Below are 18,018 nucleotides of genomic sequence, written 5' to 3'. Positions count from 1 at the left end.
AACTATTTATTTGAAAATACAATGAAAAGCCGCCTAAAAAAAAACATTCTGGAAAGAGTTTTGTTTATTAATATATGTTTTTGTGAAATCCATTAATTTCTTAAACCTATAGGCTTTAGTATAAGATATGAAAGGATATGAAGGAAACACCTAAGCAGTACTATTTGTACTTTCTATTGTATGCTTAAGTACGGTCACATTGCGTACTATCCACTCTACTTTTTGACAACCTTTTCCGAGTTGTCAAAAATTGATTGGGAACATTCACTGCATTTATACCTTTTGTTGGAAGAATCTCTATTTTGTGGATATTTTTCAAAACCATGGGTCGTCGTCGCACTGAGAATGACAAGCCTTGGCGTTCGCGTTCGCGTTCGCGTTCCAATTCTCGTTCCCGACCTACCCGCTCCGATACGATTTATGTAGAGAAATTTCGATTGGAACGACGTCCGGGCCGAGGTCCCTCATCCTGGGACGTTCCGCCGCTCGGCTACGAGCACCTGACCCCGGTCCAGTACAAAGCCATGCAGGCTAGCGGTCAGATAGCCTCGCGGATTGTGCCGGATGCCCCGCCCACGGGGGAGTCCGCTTCCATTGCCATGGTCACGCGCCAGGCTCGCCGTCTGTATGTGGGTAACATTCCGTTTGGCATCACGGAGGAGGACATGATGGACTTCTTCAATCAGCAGATCAAGTCCGTGGGCGGCATTGGCTCGCAGCAATCGGACGGCAGGGCGGTGCTGTCGTGCCAGACCAACCTGGAGAAGAACTTCGCCTTCCTGGAGTTCCGGTCCATGGACGAGGCCACCCAGGCGCTACAATTCGATGGAGTTACCTTTCGCGGCCAGACCTTGAAAATCCGGAGACCGCACGACTACCAGCCGGTGGCCAATGTTGGCTCTTCGGAGTCCGACATTTTCACGGCCAATTTCAGAATGCCCCAAACCACCTTCACGATGCCGCCGATCGCTGCCGCAACTGGACCCCATGTGATCTCCCCCCTGGTGCCCGATTCTCCGCACAAGATCTTCGTAGGTGGTCTGCCCACTTGCCTGGACGAAGGCCAGATCAAGGAGCTCCTGCTGTCCTTCGGCAAGCTGAGGGGCTTCAATTTGGTGAAGGACAGCACGACGCGCTTGAGCAAGGGCTTCGCCTTCTTCGAGTACCTGGATCCCACGTTGACGGACCAGGCGATTGCCGGCTTGAATGGCATGCAGCTGGGGGATCGCAAGCTGGTGGTTCAACGCTCCATTGCCGGGGGAAAGAACGCGACCACTGGACCACTGGCCGCCGTGCAGGTTCCGGGACTATCTGCCATTCTGGCCGCTGGCGAAGCCACCGAGGTGCTGTGTCTCCTCAACATGGTTTTGCCGGAGGAGCTGCTGGACGACGAGGAGTACGAGGACATCCGCTCGGACATCAAGCAGGAGTGCACCAAGTACGGGGAAGTGCGCAGCATCCAGATCCCCCGACCCATCGGCCAGTTTCCGCAGCGGGGCTGTGGCAAAGTCTTCGTCCAGTTCGAGTCCGTGGAGGATTGCCAGAGGGCCTTGGCGGCGCTCAGTGGCCGCAAGTTCAGCGGGCGCATCGTAATGACCTCGTTCTACGACCCCGAAAAGTACCTGGCATGTGATCTACAATAATCCATCCAATAATACATGCGATTTCAAAAACCAGTATTTCCCGATTCTAAAATTAGTTCTTTTTCGATGCAGTGTTTTGTTTTACTGTAAGGGATTATTATCATGAACTTTTGCACTCTTCCAAAATAATCGAGTACTAAATCGTTAAAGAGAGTTGATAACTGGAATTATTAATTTATATACAAGTTTATTTAATAGAACAATAGAACTTATAATTTTCAATTAAAGGAAAGTGTGGGGCGAAACCGACCGGTGGGGGTATTATTATTACCAATAACATTATTTCAAAGCTCTTAAAAATAATATATTAGTACCCTTATAGTAGAGCCGCCATTTGCACTTTTTTAAAGTGAAATGTATGATTTTGAACTTCATGCTAATTAAGTAAGCTTGAGTGTTTTTTTCGTTAAAAAAAATAAAAAAAAGGTTAATTCCCTTGCAACCAATTGAGTAGTTAAATGTATATGGATTTATTCATAGATTAAAAAAAATTGAAACTAGGCTATATTAAATAAATAAGGATCATAGAGTATTAATTAATTTTTAATTTATTTTTTTGAAATTAATTTTTTAACACCTTGTTGCACATTTCCATTTAGTGGTTGGTTTTGCCCCAAATGGTCATGCAACAGGCTTGGAAAGGTCTTCATTCGATTCTCAACTGAAAGCTAATACCTATTACTATTTAATCTAAACTACTACGTGTACAAATATAAAATGAACTTGTTGACACAAATAAGCTGCGACTTCAAATATCGAGGCTAGTCATTCCATCTTGTCAGCTGTTGAATCGCTTAACTGATGTGCCCAAGGCCAGACTGCGATAAAGAACTTAATCCCCGGCGAAAGAACCGGCATCGTCTCGTTATTGTTTTCCGTTGTTGTGATGATATCATCTGCTTAATGCCAGAGAAATCGCTTTGAGATATCTGGGGCTGGGATGCCAGGACACGCCTCTCGCCCCCAAAGGGGGCATGCCTCGGATTCAATTAGGCAGACCGACTTAAGCTGCAATCCTTAAAGCTGCTCAAGAGCTGACACCTCCTTCTGCAGACCTTGTTGTGGGTATTTTCCACATTCCCCTGCCGGCAAAGCCCTTGCTTAATTAAAATTTTAAACTTTACGCCTTATCGCCGGCATTTCTCGGGCATATTCACACCTACCTTCTGCATATTACCGGAGCTCAGGTAATTTTTTAATGCCCTTTCAACGGAGAAGCTTCTGGGGCTGCTTATCTCCCCGAACGGTTGCATTTTCTCAGGTCTCACATTTCGGCCTCTCGGAGCATCCGCCTTGGGGTCTGTTCTTATCTCAAACTTTGGTCATTTGGTCGACAGCCGATCATCAATACTCGTACGCGTAATGAAATGGCTAAGACACGGAAAGAAATTATTTTTAAGATTTAAATTTATTTCTTTTAATAAGTTTTTCTTTACAAAGACAAGATTACTACATTAAACTGGCAAACAGAGTTAGTTAATTTCTGCACCCAACTAGGCACATTTTGTAAATAGCTTGGCTGACTTATTGCCCTCAACTTGTATTTTATGTCAACCATATCCCATATTGTAAATATATTCCCATCCCTGTAAACACTGTTTTAAAACTTGCGAATTTAGTAATAGTATGTTATAAATCTAGCTTTTGTTGATTAGCATTTGGAAAAACAATAAATGTGGACAAGAATGGTTATTTTAACCGATTAAAAAAAGAGGATACCGTTAAAGAAAAGAAATTAAAAAATCATATATATATGCCAATTATTAATTGGTAATATTTATGATTTTGAGTAAATAGTATTCCTTCAAACAATTCCATAATTTTTAAAAGCTAAGTTATTTGTGCTGCAACCGAATTGAAAATTGGTTAAATATTATTTTTGGAACATGTCAATTTATTTTCCCAGTGCAGCTTTAAGTGCGTTGAAAGCCCAACTCGAGACTGAACGATTTATCAGTGGCAACGACGACCACAACTAAACGCTTTATCGAAATGGTGGAGATTGTGCCAGGCAGGAGAGGAACAGACTGAGAACTTGACACAAATTAATTCAACGCCTTGGAGTTTTGTCATTCACCGGAGGAGTCGATCTGAAGGCAAACCTTTCATTCCCTGGGCTTCTTCCAAAATAAGAAAAAGACGAAACTTCTTTCGAAGCCGCTGCTGTCCCATGAAAATCAATGCCTCGATGGGTAATTAATAAACGCCCATAAAGATGCGGATACAATAAAAATTCCAGACGCATTGGAGGCGGAGGAAGGGAGTCCAAGTCAAAAGGGTTTCTTTGATTTTGTAGTTTTTCCATCGTTGATTTTTATGATCTGGCAGCTGCGCTTTGGGGATTAACTGGATTGACTTCTAATCTTGTCAAGCAACTTCTCCCCTTCGGTTGTGACCGAGGTTAGGGTCGGAATCGGGATTGGGATGGGGATCGGGATGTTAGGTAATCGAAATTAAGCAATCAAAGCCACAGTTGAGTGAACCCTCAATCGCCCATACCGATGGCTTCTATGCATTTTTAATTGCATTCTCATCATTTCATTTGAATATGATGTAGTAGATAATTATTGGGCTCCTGCCAGAGAAACGCCTTCCGCTTAAAGCGATTGTTAAATGCCTTGATTGTTCCATTTGGTGGCAGGGAAAGGTATCAGAAGCTCGTTCTCTTATTTATCGTATCCATCATTTGATTTGTGTATCTCCCCGAGCTATCCAACTTAATTAGTCGGATCTGCAGGACTTTGTTCTGTTTCACTAATGATAGTTTAGATGGCCGAGCATCGTATAAATTTGCCAAAGATACAGAGATACTCCAATCGGACGAAAGGTTCCATAAAAATTTGTTCATCTAATGATCGCGATAGGCATCTTGCATGTGTTCAATTTGTACAGATTTAATTAAGATACATGGCCATTTTCGGAGACAAAAGCGGGTTTAATGAACTAGACTTTGGCTGCAAAACCCAGAAAGGTCAGAATTTAATCTCGGAAATATTCAAAAATCAAGCAATCAATGCTGAAAACTTTTTCTGGTTCTCAAAGGTGGGAGAAGTTGTACCCTCAGAACAGGAGCCCGAATTCAATTAACCAGAACCTGTTGCTTTGTTTGGTTTACCCACAATTCAATTCACATTTCCGGAGCCCAAGAAAAAAATTAAATTAAGGGCATGAAGAGCAGAACAAAACATGCGAAATAAAATCAAATAAACAAATATTGTTGTGCAGTTCAAGCGAATTCGTAATTTCCCCTTCATAGTCAACAACAAAGGCTAAAAACAAATTACCAGCGAGAATAATTTCACCGAAATTTCCACTTGGGGTAGTATCTGTAAGAGAGGGGAGGGGAAGGGGAAGAGGGGTATTTTGGCGGTATTCCCCACCCACTCGGGCTGTCATTGCCATTCCCATTCCCGTTCCAGTGTTCCACGTCGCTTCGTTAATGGCAGCGCAATTAATTCGAGCAAATCGTCTGTGAACCCTTTTTATGACCTCTAAGAGCCTGCTTCACACCGCTCTACCCGTCTCTTTCTCCGCCGCAGTATACCCGTCCCTTTCGCAGATAAAAATTCATTAAACGACATCATTCGAGAGCTTTGTTTCGTTTTGAACTGTTTACCCGGCGATAATAAATGCGGAATAGGAACGCAAATGCCAAAAAAAAGTGTTCTTTAAATGCTTCAGAAGTTTTTTTTTTTGGGGTGGCGAAAATTGTTTGGGTTTTATTTGCGTAAACTGTTGAATGAGCTATAATAGAACCGGAAGCATGGAAGGGATACATTTAGGGCATCTAAATTTAAAAGGTTTCTTTGGTTAAGCTAATTCATAGGAATTACTTTAAAGTTATTTTCGGGTTACAGACTAAAAAAAAATAATTTAATTTGGTCGTTTATTGACCAATGTTTCTCCTCTAAGTATTGAAAACCAAAAAAAATGATTTTATAAAATCATAGCCTCTCAAACTAGAATAACCCTGAATTTGTATGTCCTTTTCTAAAAGTTTTTTATGTTGTTCTAAAAAAAAACACATTGCTTTTTTAATATTCCGCATAATATTACCTTGGCTGCAGGGAAATAAATCTTGCAGCCTTTTCCCAAAAGTTATATTGAACTAGTTCCCCCAGCACCATTAAACTATCCCATTAGCTGGCTATTCAACTCGTTTGAGCACATTGTTACACGATTATTCCGCTGATCTATTACGCGGCTTAAGCACCATTTGTCTTTCCAAACTCTTACACAATTCGAACCCGGAATCCGTAATCCGAGTTCGAAGAACCCATTTGTGGACACCCTACGGCGCCGAGGGAAAAACAAAAGGAAAAGCGGTGCGCATCCGAATGGGTTTTCCAGGTTTTCCAGCATTTTCATCAGCGCTGCGAGGGAGGGACCAACGCGAAATAACCTGCGAGCCGAGCGCATTTAATGAGGGTCATAAAATCAAGCGCCAGGCCTCAACCTCCAGACACAGAGAGGAAAAAAGGGACCCGACATACAGATAAACCGAAACTAAAGCAACCTGAGAAGGTGTAACAGGTGAGACAGCAATGAAATTATAATGCAGATTATGTGGCGAAGGGAGAATAGGTAGCCGTGGCCCAAAAGGACATCTCTAAGTGGCCCAAAGATGACGATTTGAGGATGAATCCATTTCCTACCGTTTACACATTTTTTCGAGTATTTGCTTTGATATTTTGCCGCAAACCTTTTAAATCGTTTGTTCGGCAAACCCGGAATTTCGTTCTTACCGTTCTCCTATGCAAATGCGTGTCAACTTTGACCTCAAGTAAAGCCGAAGCACATAATCCAAAAGAACGGACCAGATGCGAAACAACAATAGGATCGGAGCCAGCGAAACAATGGGAAAACACAATTTAAGCTGCTCGAAATGCTCGAAATGCTCGACTTTTTCGACTGGCCGCCACTTCACTCGGCCTGGCATAATCCAAACTAAATGTCCGACTTAATTTTGTTGTTCAACTGTCCTGCTTTTGGCCCGCTTCTGTCGGCACTGCGAGAAATATTTTCTGTAAGCTGAAGATATTTTTTTTTATACATAATTTATTATATTTACTTGTTGAGACAATGGCTTTACAAATGTGTATTTTCTCTGTTTCATTTGAAAGTTTCATATATTTTTCTTTAAATTATTAATTTTTAGGTCAAAAAATTTAAAAAAAATGTTATTGCAATTTAACTACTAATGTGATAGATTATAATATGTAATTTTAAAACAAAGAAACATTTTTTTAGTTACCTTATGTCCTAGTTATTGAACAGTTTTCTAACTTGATCGACCTATCACAATACTCCCTTCCAATAAACCATATACGTGTCGAATATATAAACTTATATTTTTCTCGTTAAGTATCCCATTCCTTTTCTTATGGACCTGTCATTTCCTCGATGACCTGCAAATTCTGAAATACGTTGATAGTCGAGTGTATTTATGAATGTGAGTGCAGATTACATACCTACACTCTATGTACCTGTGCCTGTCAGTTGGCTGCCTTAGCGCAATGGTTCAGCGACCTTTGGCCTTTTCTATTCAGGGGTTCCTTTAAATTTTTTTTGTGTTTATTTATTTTCTATTTTTTTTTTTTGCCGTGTAACGCTGTGAACTTCGAGGTCCGCCCACTGATGAATGCCCGCTGCCCTGGGAGTCATCTTCATTCTGCTGGCAAGCATTTGTCCTGGCGTTTGTTTGGATGCTGCTGCAGTGCCACTCCCCCCAGCCGCCATGCCGCCCCTTTCCGCCTGTCAGCATCCACACAATTCAACTTCAACTTTTGATACTCATCTGAATTTGCATTATTTTCTTTTGCTGCTGCTGCTTGCGTTGATTCTGATTTTAATCTTTCAACTGCGCCCTGCTTTTCTCGTTGCCTCGCTGTATTTAGTTTGGAATCACTGCCGTTTTTTCTCTGTCCGATTTGCCGGTGATATGTACCTGCCGTCCAGGTAAACAGGTTTCCTTTCTTTTGTTTGTCGCGCTCTGCAGGCTTCAACGCACTATCCTCCTTTTCCCTGCAGTCTTCATTCATTCCATTCGAACAAAAAGGCGAAAGCAGGAAAAAAGTATCCTAATTGGTATTAAAATTGACGTTATTTTTTGTTTTTTCACCATTCCTACCATTGTGTTTCGTTTGGCTTAATGGCTAGAATGGTGCGGTGTCTTCTGGCTTCCCCTTTATTCAAATTTCATTAAAGCAAACAGGGAGATCGGCTGTCGTAAGCCGAGAAAATTTGGACCACTTTGGGCAAAACGCATTTTTCAGATTACATCGCTCGCCGATGGACGCGATTAAATTCGAAATACAAACAGGCTTCTGTTGTTCTTCCGATTAAGGCTCGTCCTTTAGATCCAACTGTCCGATATAACCCCCAGCATTCAGTTTAATTTTTCCGTATTTTTGTGTCGTTTTTATCATTTAATTTTTGTTACCTGAATTTAATCTTTTGTTTGGCGCTCGGGCTTAATGCCACGAGCATTTTTGTTGGTGAGTTGCGGGAAAAACGGGAATTCTCTGCAGGATTAAATTTAAATGTGGCCACTTACACGTAATTAAGCCCACTGCACTTTATTCGAAAACATATTAAGCCATTTTTTGCCCAGTAGCGATATGCAAAAATAATTAAGCTGCAAATAAAATGTTAATAAAGCCTAAAGTGCGATGTAAGGAAAATTGCCGGAAAAAGATAACTGAACAAATTTATTCAAAGTTGGAAAATTTCATATAGCTTTTTAAAAACCCTTTAGTTTTGGAGAAATACTATATTTTGTAACCTAGGTAAGGTAAAAGTACTAAAATATTTACGTAGGTCAGTTCCAATTAGATATGTGAGGTTAACAGTAACAGCACTCCTAAACTGTTGAATAGATCCCACTTCCCCTTTTACAGGCGATTTATATTTTCTTGTGGATTGCAGTACTCCGAAAAAGTTTGTTCCCCCTTATACTAACAGCTAACAGACTGAGTTCATTATTAAATAAATTCCTTTATTAAGTAAAAGAATTTTAAAGCGGCAATGCAAATACTTAAAAATTTATACAAATTTAATGAATTTTTTTTTGTATTAATAAGTTTTAATTTGATTTTTTTTTTAACAATTATATTTTAACCCTTCTGTTAACTGTTAACAGGTAAATTGATTCCATGATGAGGTTATTAAGAGAACTTATGTTATTCTCTCCGAAATTTCATGTGAACTTTTTGAGAGAGTTTTTGCTTGCGTCGAAATTGTTTGTGGAAATCATTTAGATGTGTCTCATTTTGTGGTCAATGTTACAGTAAACAGAAAATGTTAATTGCTGTGTTATCAGCAACCCACTAATTGTTTTCAATTAAAATGTATTTATTTTAATATTATACATACAAATATTTTAGCTTTTTATTACATTGTTTTTTAAAATTGTAAAAAAAAATTGAATTTTACTGGAAAATTGATATATTTGCTTAAGGTTTTGTGTGTAATTAAAATGTATTTTCAATGTAGCACTAAATGTTAATAACAAACACAATCTAAATAAATAAAATATAGATAAGAATATTGCACTGCAGTCAAATAAGGGCTTTGTGGACAAAAATCTCTGAAAATATATAAATATATATAAAAATAATGCCTAATATAAAGGGAGAAGTTTCATATGATCGAATTGTTCTCCGTATTTCGGCTTACTTAGTTTACATTTTACGTATTTAGTCTTTAATAACTAGCTAAAACAGGAGTCATATTTGTTGTAAACAAGTTCAGGAACTGCTCCCTTTGGCAATTGAATTTAATATTAACATGGCTTCCACACGTAATGGAACGTGCTACTCTCCCAATATTTCTCTGATGGGGGCGGCGCCTGCGCACTCCGCACTCTCTGCGCACTTTTAACATACCATCCACAGGCGACGAATGCGATCCACTCGCGATGCAGTCGCCGACTCGATTCATAAATTGCGTTCACGTTCAGTGTTGCCGAGAGATTCAAGCGTTGTGGTACTCGAAACTGCGAGGGCGGCATTGTGTGTTCGTTCCGTGATTCAATTGTGTTCGACCAAAAAATCATAGTCGTTGTTGTGGCAAGCAGTGCTAATATCGAGTTAAGAAATCGGCTGAAGGCAAGCCAAAAAGTGACCGATGCCCAGCCGAATTCACTGATCCTTCGAGTTGCTCGTTCGCTGTCGCCAGTCGGTTGTTGCCAGTTCGTCGCGAGTTGTGGCAACTTCGTGAGAGAAACACAAGGGCAAGCTCTTGAAGACAGCCAAATTCAATAATAATACTAGCCTGATTGTTCGAATAAAATATATGCCAAAATTGGTGTTGCTGCTGAGCTCGTGAGATGTTGCTGCTGCAACAGCCGCAGATTCGTGTGGCCCAGTGTCAGTGATAGAGAAATTTAAGCCGCTGAAACTAAACTTCAGGATGATGCCAAGCGGATTACACAGAAGGATTAAATAACAAAGTAATTTGCATATCTGGAGAATAAATTAAAATCATGACAGCGAACTTGGTTTGAGTATTAGAGTAATAGCCCCTGCTCCCCAAGGATCCTGCGCCAGCGGATGTCCGTTCATGTCCATGTTGCGAGTCAATGAGCATTTTAATTGTGCACGCGTGTACCGACCACCCCCCTGGAAACCCCCCCCCCCCCATCCATACACCTGTTCATTGGGGGTTTCGTGCCCAGTGGCCCCGCCCCCTTGGGCTTATGTTCATGTTTTCCGCATATTTGTCATGGTCATCGCTTGGACGAATGCCTGACAGGGAGGGGAATCCCCACAGGTGGAGGAATTAAAGTGCAACCACCAAGCCATACAGACTTGGAGAACTTCTGCCACTCACAAAGCTGTATGCTGGGATATGAAATTGTTTGGGGGAAATGGAAAAAGCGAAACTTTTAATAAAGTTATGGGTGGACTCAGAGAGTAAAAGAAATTAAAAACTTTGGCAAACACAACATTTAAACAAATTCTCAGCTAAATTGGGGTAGCTCCCTGTAAATAATATTATGAAATGAATGTCTTTAGGGGCTAATTAGGAATTAAATAGAAAAGTATGAACAAATTTCACTTGCTTTCTGCTAAGTAATAAATAAATTATATGAACCTTTAAACCGATTTGAACATTTGGTTTGATAAAAAAATTAATTAAATTGTGGTAGTGAAACAAACTGTTAGTTTTAGTATTACTTTTGTTTTTTTTTTGGTTTATTGAACGCTTTAATTTCAAACTGATAATGTAATCCAGATATCTTCTTTTGTTTAGTAATCTGAAAACTTAAGGTCTTCGAATTTAAAAATCTTTTTATATAAAACTCCTCCTCCTTCCCATTTTTCTGCTATTTTGCTTTGTTAACTTTATTAACCAGCAAGTGGGATTTCAGCTTGTTCCGCCCTTAAGCTCTCGCCCAAATCTCAACTTATTTTCAATTATCATGTCATCTGGCGGCAAGCCACTCTCCCTTCAGATTTTCATCCCCTTTCCTACCACCAGCTGCACTTGAACTCCACGTTTAGTAATTCGGAAAATCCCCTTCGCCAAAAAAAGGCACCAGAAGAAAATTTACTATCGCCACCAACGCCAATTGAAGCACTTGTCCACGCTTTCTGACCTCCACTTACCCCCTCCCGCTTTTCCTTGCCCCACCCCGCTTTTTCCACCCTCTTTTTCCCTTTTCACTTCCTCTCTTCATGTTTTTTGCGGTCAGTTGAGGCCGCGTGCCGAGTTTCCATTGTATGTGTGTTTTTCGTGTTTTCGTTTTTTTTTTTGTTGTATACCCAGTGTGTTAGTGGAGTTTGGGGTATGTCCTATTAGAGCTTGTTTTTTTTTTTTTTTTAACTTGGAGAAGGATATGAGTCTCGGGACCTAGATAAGTTAGACCAAAAATATTTGAGATGAATGCTACTGCGGTCTTCAATGTGTTGAAGCTTACTTCAAATTTGAGTTCAGCTCTCTTGAGCTGAATATACCAAATATTTTCCAGAACATTACAAACATCAATTAATATCTATTTAAAAATACTTAAGCCAACAAGTACCCGGTATCTCGTAGTCGTGGAAATATACTGTATTTTTTATTTTATTTAAAAGGACATGGATCCGCGGACCATGCGTATGTGTGTGTGTCAAGGAACAGCGGCAAAAAACAGCAGAAAGCTAAAGAGGAGGAGGAGGAGAAAGTGGAGGTGAAAAAGCAAAGGACGCTACCAAGTTGACCTCGTGTCGCCTGCAGCGTTAATTTTAATTTACTCTCGGCTCACTGAAATCGCCTAGCACCCCCTAAACCCCCCTCCCCCTTACCAGCCACCCCTTGAGAGCTCCTGCTTTTATTATTATTATTTCTGTGCGTTTCCACGCGCTTTTCCCTGCCCAACCACAGCAAAAAGGTCCTTTGCGCCATCTACCATCTACCAACGTTTTTGCCACTTTTGACTTTTTTACATTCGCCGTCGGGCCTGAATGTTGTTTTTTGCCCTCGTTGTTGTTCCTGTTATTGTTGCCTTTGCTGTGTTTTCCTTTTCGTGTTGTTGCTGTGGTGTCCCTTGAATTTACTGGCAAACATGGAGGGCCCAAAACCTGCTGCCAATTCAGCCCCCCCCCTCTTTTTGGCCTTTTCAACTACTCGTTGTTGTTGTTGTTTGCTTCTGATTTTAGTGCCTTAATTTCGCTGTTTGTCTGTTTGTCTGTGTGCTTTTGAGGCTTTTTTTCGGCCATGCTCTCCTGTTTTTAAATATTTTTGACTTTTGGCCCCGCGACTGTTGCTTGACTTGATCTCTCTCCCTCCAACATTTTGCCACTTTTTTTGTTGGCTCGTTTGTTTGTTGTTTTAATTAATTTGTAAATTTACTCGACCAGATTAAAGCAAAAGAGAAGCAAATTAGCCAGAGACAGCGCCAACAACAAAAGTGCAGATGGACGACAGATGACATTTGGGAGAAAGAGGGGGAAAATTCTGCGGTGAGGAGGGAGAATCCAAAGTGGGACACGGAGAACAACAAAAACAAACAAAATTCCTTGTGAAAAGTTTTCTGACCAGGAGTTTGAAATTTAAGTACTTTGGAATTGGACAGGATTAGTTGTTGAGTCTAATCTCAGAGGGCTTTAAATTCTAAAATTCTTTTAGGTAAGAACAAAAACAGCTGTAAAAAAAATCATTGCATACTATGATATGATACAAATGCAAATCTACTTGAAAATGATAAATTAAATTTCTTACAAAGATGACTTTTATGCAAAAGAACGATTTAAATAGTCCCAATAACCTTGCAATCCAATATTCACAGTGCTCTATTATAAATAGTTTAATACGCTAGAATATAGATAGAAAACTAATAAATGCAATAATAAAACAAATTTGGAAAACAGAAAAGAATTTGTTTTTGATTTTATGCATGCATATGGGGATGGACAGAGTTTTAAAGATTTTTAGAATCAATTATTGTGCTGTTGAAATTTTTAAATTGCAAATCCAAATCTTAAGATTTTAACTAATTAAATGAAATAGTCTGTTTGCGTGATGCAAATAAAATTTTCAATTCGTAGAAAACTAAATTTGCCTTAAACAAATCAACTACTAATAAATTCTGGTAAAATAAAATCGGAAAACAGAAAAGAGTTTTAAAGATTTTTAGAATCCATTATTGTGCTGTTGAAATTTTTTAAACGGAAAACAAATCTTAAAATGTTAATTAATAAATGAAATAGTCTGTTTGCGTGATGCAAATAAAATTTTCAATTTGTAGAAAACTAAATTTGCCTTAAACAAACCAACTACACTCTGTGGTTGAATCAACAGAAGCAAGCTGAACGGCTGCCTCTGGGTTCCCTAGACAAACAGTGTCTCAAATTTATATTTGTATTTACTTTTATGTTACTGTGCGTCTATCAAATATCCCTGTCAATCTCGGCTTACATATCTAGAAGGCGGCCCCCAAACCCTCAGAAGAACTCCCGGCTTCATCTTTCGTCGAGCAGTCTCGAAGTTTGCCCACAATAACAATTCAATTTCCTGCCGCCGATGTCGAGACACTCGAGAAAAACACTTCTGTGGAAAATTCAGTGAGCAACACATTCGCCCGACGGCCATTTAATTGCTCCTCTCAAGTCAGAACAAAGACTGAATAAAATTATAGGCAGTACAAGTACACAATGATACTTATTTTTCCAGCTGTTTTTTGCTGGGGCTGTTGCTTAAAGTTACTTAACTTGGTCTTAACCGCAACGGCGAAACTTTGTCTTGGCCGTTTTGCCGAGTTATTGACACATTTGTATGGAGTAGAGCTACGGCAACATGGAGTCGGCTAATAAAATTCCTTGGGGTGTCTGAACCAAAAACGAATTTCAAATTAAATAAACAAAAAAAACTCCCGAATGTGCAATTAAAAAATTTTACAGTCATAACTTTTTATTATGGAACATAATTCAGACTTTTATGCGGGGGGCGAAAATGAAAGAGGCGGAGAAGTGGCTCCACTGCGCGTGTTTAATTTCGTTTTTCGTCCTGTTTTTCCAATAAATTTTCTTCCCTTTTGCACGCAATTTCCTCACTTAAACTTTTTCCCACTTTCTCTGACATTTCAAGCTCCCACTCATTCCGTTTTTTTTTTCGGGATATATAATTGCATTAGGGCCAACCAAACTGCCCCCACTTTCATGTGTCTGTTTCATCATTTTTGGGTGGCAGCAAATTCTCGGCTTGTTTACTTTTTACATTTGGTAGCTTCAGTTTCTAACTATAGATTTTATCGGGACACGAGGCGGTTTCGTTTCATATTTTTTATTGGACCTAAATGTCGACACGTTGATAGTTTACCATATACGTGTAAAATTTTTTTAGATGCATTTTAATTATAGCTTTGCTGGGGTCTTTTAATGGTGGACATAGTTAAATGAATAATTATAGTGTGTATCAAAAAACGGGAACAAGGGGGTTCGTAAATGGTTTAAATATCTTAAAATACCATCTGGTAATAACTTTTATGTGTTGAATTCAAACGGAGGGATATTTTAGTACGTTCATGCCACTTTTCATAATTTTTGTACGTTTATAGAACATTTGCATTTTTGGTGTGAATTTTAATATTTTTAGATTTAAAATAATTAAAAGTTCTTGGTATAGTGAAGCTTATAAAATGTATGATAAAAAGAAAGATTAGCCTGGAACCTTAAACTTATAAGTTCGCTAGCGTTAAACTTTATATGCTCTTTCCCTACGGGTGCTAACGTTTCATAATACCCCCATTTTTCACATGTGGAACACATTAACCTACACCCATTAAGCTGTCCGACAGCCAATAATTGTCGCTTCAACTAAATAATGCATAAATATTGCAGCAGGGATAACAAACTCAAACAGAAACAGGATCAGGGGAGCGGCGTTGTGGTATATTAACCCGTTCCGGGCCAAAGGGGTGGCTCTGTTAGTGGATTTGTCGGCCAACAAAGTGAGAAAACCGCAACGGAGCGGCATAAAAAATGCATAAAACGAGGACAGAATAAAGTCATAAAGTAAAAATGGCAGACATGAGAGGGGGGAAATGGGCGGGAAAGGAGCGTCCTGAGACCCAGGAAAATAAAGGAGTGTGTGCTGGGAGGACGGGAGAGGGGTAGAAAAGTGAGTCAGTGAGCTGTTGTTGGTAAGCTTGGGTCTTGTTTGAGGTTTCAATAGGTCATAATTCACGCCTAGTCGCCGCTTTTCCCCCATCCATTTCCCCCGTTGAATTGCGCTGTCGTTAGCCGCCTTGAAAAAAGGCTGAGGATGAAAATAAGTGGGCGGGGAAGGGGCAATCGTGTGGGTGTTCTGCTGGCGCCAAATACGCTCTCGTAAAAAAGTGAACAAAACATGTGTGTGCACAACCAATATGGGAAGGGAGAACAGGTCGAGTTACTGTCTATATATGATCCCAGAACCAGACTGCACTGTGGTTGCAAAGACTTTGATAATTGGGATATTTTTAGAAAATCACAATAACAATAAAAAAAAATAACATTGGAAAAAAAGACAACAAATTTTGAAACTTTTTACTTCTTGAACTCTTTCATTTAATTAGTTTCCAGAAATTTTCTTATATTTCTGGTTGAAATACGATCTCCCAATACAACTTCTACTCACTGTTGATAGTTCGCTCTTAGTTTTGGGAAACTTTCCACATTTAAAAAAGTTAAATTGAAGCTATTAAAAAAGTGTCACTTGCTAGTAAAAAAGAGATGAAAACTGTTATCATGTGTTAGTTGTATCCTCTTTCCATTGCCATTTCCCTATCCCACCCACATCACTTTCCTACCATTTATCTCACTCTCACACTTGCGCAGTGTGCAAATTTGTTTTGGACGCTGGTGTTTTGTTTGTTTTTACATTAGTTGTGGTCTGTCTCCGGCTGGCCACTTGGTGGAAAATGTGGGGAGGGGATAAGAAAGGGAAAGGGGACGGGGACGGGGACCGAAGGATAAAGAGGAAAATGCGCTGGAAAAGGGGGTGCCTGGTGTTGTCTTCTTTATGGCTGCTAACGATGAAAAATGTTTGCTTGGTGCGTGTCGCATCGCCTGCTGAGTTTTCCCCCTTCGCCTCTCATTTTTCGCTTTTCCACAGCCCTCCCCACGCTTTTCCACCCCACCCTGATCCCTTCCTCACCTCTTTGCATGCGTGGCCCTTTGTGCATATGTCAGAGTCGCACTTAGGACCAGCAAAAAAGAAAAAAACACGAAAATAAACCACACAAAAATTTGAGATTAGCTTTAAGAACCGAATTATGAAATACCCTTTCAGCAGCTGATAAATTTTTACTGCATATGTTTGTGACATTAATATATGCTGAAAAGTACCAAAACTATTAAAGGTACCTAGGTTTTAGAGACGTTTTTACAAAATGATATTTAAAATTAAAATTTTACCATTAGATTAACTGGAACTTAACTATGCAAATAATAAACTCAAATAAATATAGATCATTTGTTAAAAAACCCATAAAGATTGGCTCTAAGATTCAGTTGGTACTTATAGAGATAATCACATGGCAACCATAAGCAGTAACTAAAAGACTCTTAAGTTCTCTACCCTTTCGTATTATTATTCAAAATTAAAATAACCTTTACAAAGGCAAAAAAACATGGAGCACATGCTTTTATCCTTTTTTACCGGTTTTGTTCGTCGGGGCTAAAGTTAATCCCCATTAGGGGAGTGGGTGTGGCCAGGGGCTGGCGTCAGCTTTAGGGTTGTCGCCCGCAGGTAATCGCAGCGAGGGGTAAGTGGGATGTGGAGCGTGGAGCGTTGAGCGTGGGAAGGGGGCTATAGTCAATGGCACTTTCGGTTATGGCCATAAAGTGCCTGCCACGGCCCAAACCCAAGATCCAAGTGGTCTGCGTCTGGTGGCGTCGTCTGCCTCTTTCCTTTTCGACTTCCTTTTTCTAGTTAGTGGGGCTTACGCAATGCGATTCTCACTCCTTGAGAGCGTTGCCCTCCTTCATAATTAACATCGCGTGCTGAGCTTTGTCCGCTTAACTAACTTTGCATTAGTGGGGAGAAATTAAAAATCACCGGACTGTCGGAGATAACAGTTCATATATCACAAAAATATTATATTTGTTAATGCTAGTGCTGTTGCGTTTACCGAGCGTTATTTGATTCGATTTTTAGATGGTAAGCCGAATAGGAACATCATAAATGATGACTTTAGGTAATTATATTTAACCATTAGAAATTTATTAGAGATAAAAAAAAATATTTTCCAACCCACCTGTCTGTTAAATATTTCCCCTACATGAAAATCACATTAAAAGTCAAATCAAATCTCAGCCAATTATGCAACTTGTGATTTCAAGCCATTACAGCCCAGTTACTTTTTGTGGTAATTAAAAAATAATAAAAACAGAGATAAACAACATAAAATGCAAAGATATGAAGGCAAAGAAATCCAATTAATTTCACACCGAAGCCAATTAAGTTGACAGGCCAAAGGATAGGGGAAAAGCGGAAGAAGGCGGATAAATCCTGTTGGTCCTCTCACCTGAGCAAATACACTCGCACACCTAGGCCGCCAATTAACACACTCGCAGGAAATGCGGAAGCGAGATTGAAATCGGGGAAAAGAAAAGGAACGTGCGTAGGCAGGAAAACCGCACAATGCAAACGATTGGGAAGCTTTTCAAAAGTCAAGCCAACGGAAAGGATTTTTCATTCTGCGCAATTTATAGGTGAATAAAAATAAGAACAAATACAGAAAAATGTGTAAAAAATTAAATAAATGTAAACCAATCAAGAGAGCAGTTAAATTAGAAAAACTTTAAAAAACAACAGCCAATACGAAAATAAGCTTTAATAAAAAATGGGATTAACAACATATAAGTAAAAGTGCTGCAAAAAGAAACAAATACTGCCATCGCACTTTCAC

The 18,018-nt window shown here is 39.6% G+C and overlaps 2 protein-coding genes across 2 annotated transcripts in view; both read left to right on the top strand.

Annotated features, from left to right (window-relative positions):
- Positions 1-214: 214 nt before the first annotated feature.
- LOC128255582 (splicing factor U2AF 50 kDa subunit) lies at positions 215-1,677 on the top strand. The gene has a single exon (XM_052985249.1). The coding sequence runs from the start codon at positions 324-326 to the stop codon at positions 1,641-1,643; it is 1,320 nt and encodes a 439-aa protein (XP_052841209.1). The 5' UTR covers positions 215-323; the 3' UTR covers positions 1,644-1,677.
- A 7,938-nt stretch (positions 1,678-9,615) lies between these two features.
- LOC128255578 (uncharacterized) overlaps positions 9,616-18,018 on the top strand; it is a 46,991-nt gene continuing 38,588 nt past the window's right edge. Inside the window, 1 exon segment of the mRNA XM_052985242.1 lies at positions 9,616-10,095. The gene's annotated coding sequence lies outside the window, so the exon portion shown is untranslated.

Source organism: Drosophila gunungcola, assembly GCF_025200985.1.
Source record: "Drosophila gunungcola strain Sukarami chromosome 2R unlocalized genomic scaffold, Dgunungcola_SK_2 000011F, whole genome shotgun sequence".
In the NCBI taxonomy this organism is placed as follows: Eukaryota; Metazoa; Arthropoda; class Insecta; order Diptera; family Drosophilidae; genus Drosophila; species Drosophila gunungcola.
This window is presented reverse-complemented; position numbering and strand designations above follow the sequence as displayed.

What these genes read in the sequence shown, in the direction of transcription:
- LOC128255582 (XM_052985249.1), top strand. Translation starts at nt 324, where the DNA reads ATGGGTCGTCGTCGCACTGAGAATGACAAGCCTTGGCGTTCGCGTTCG.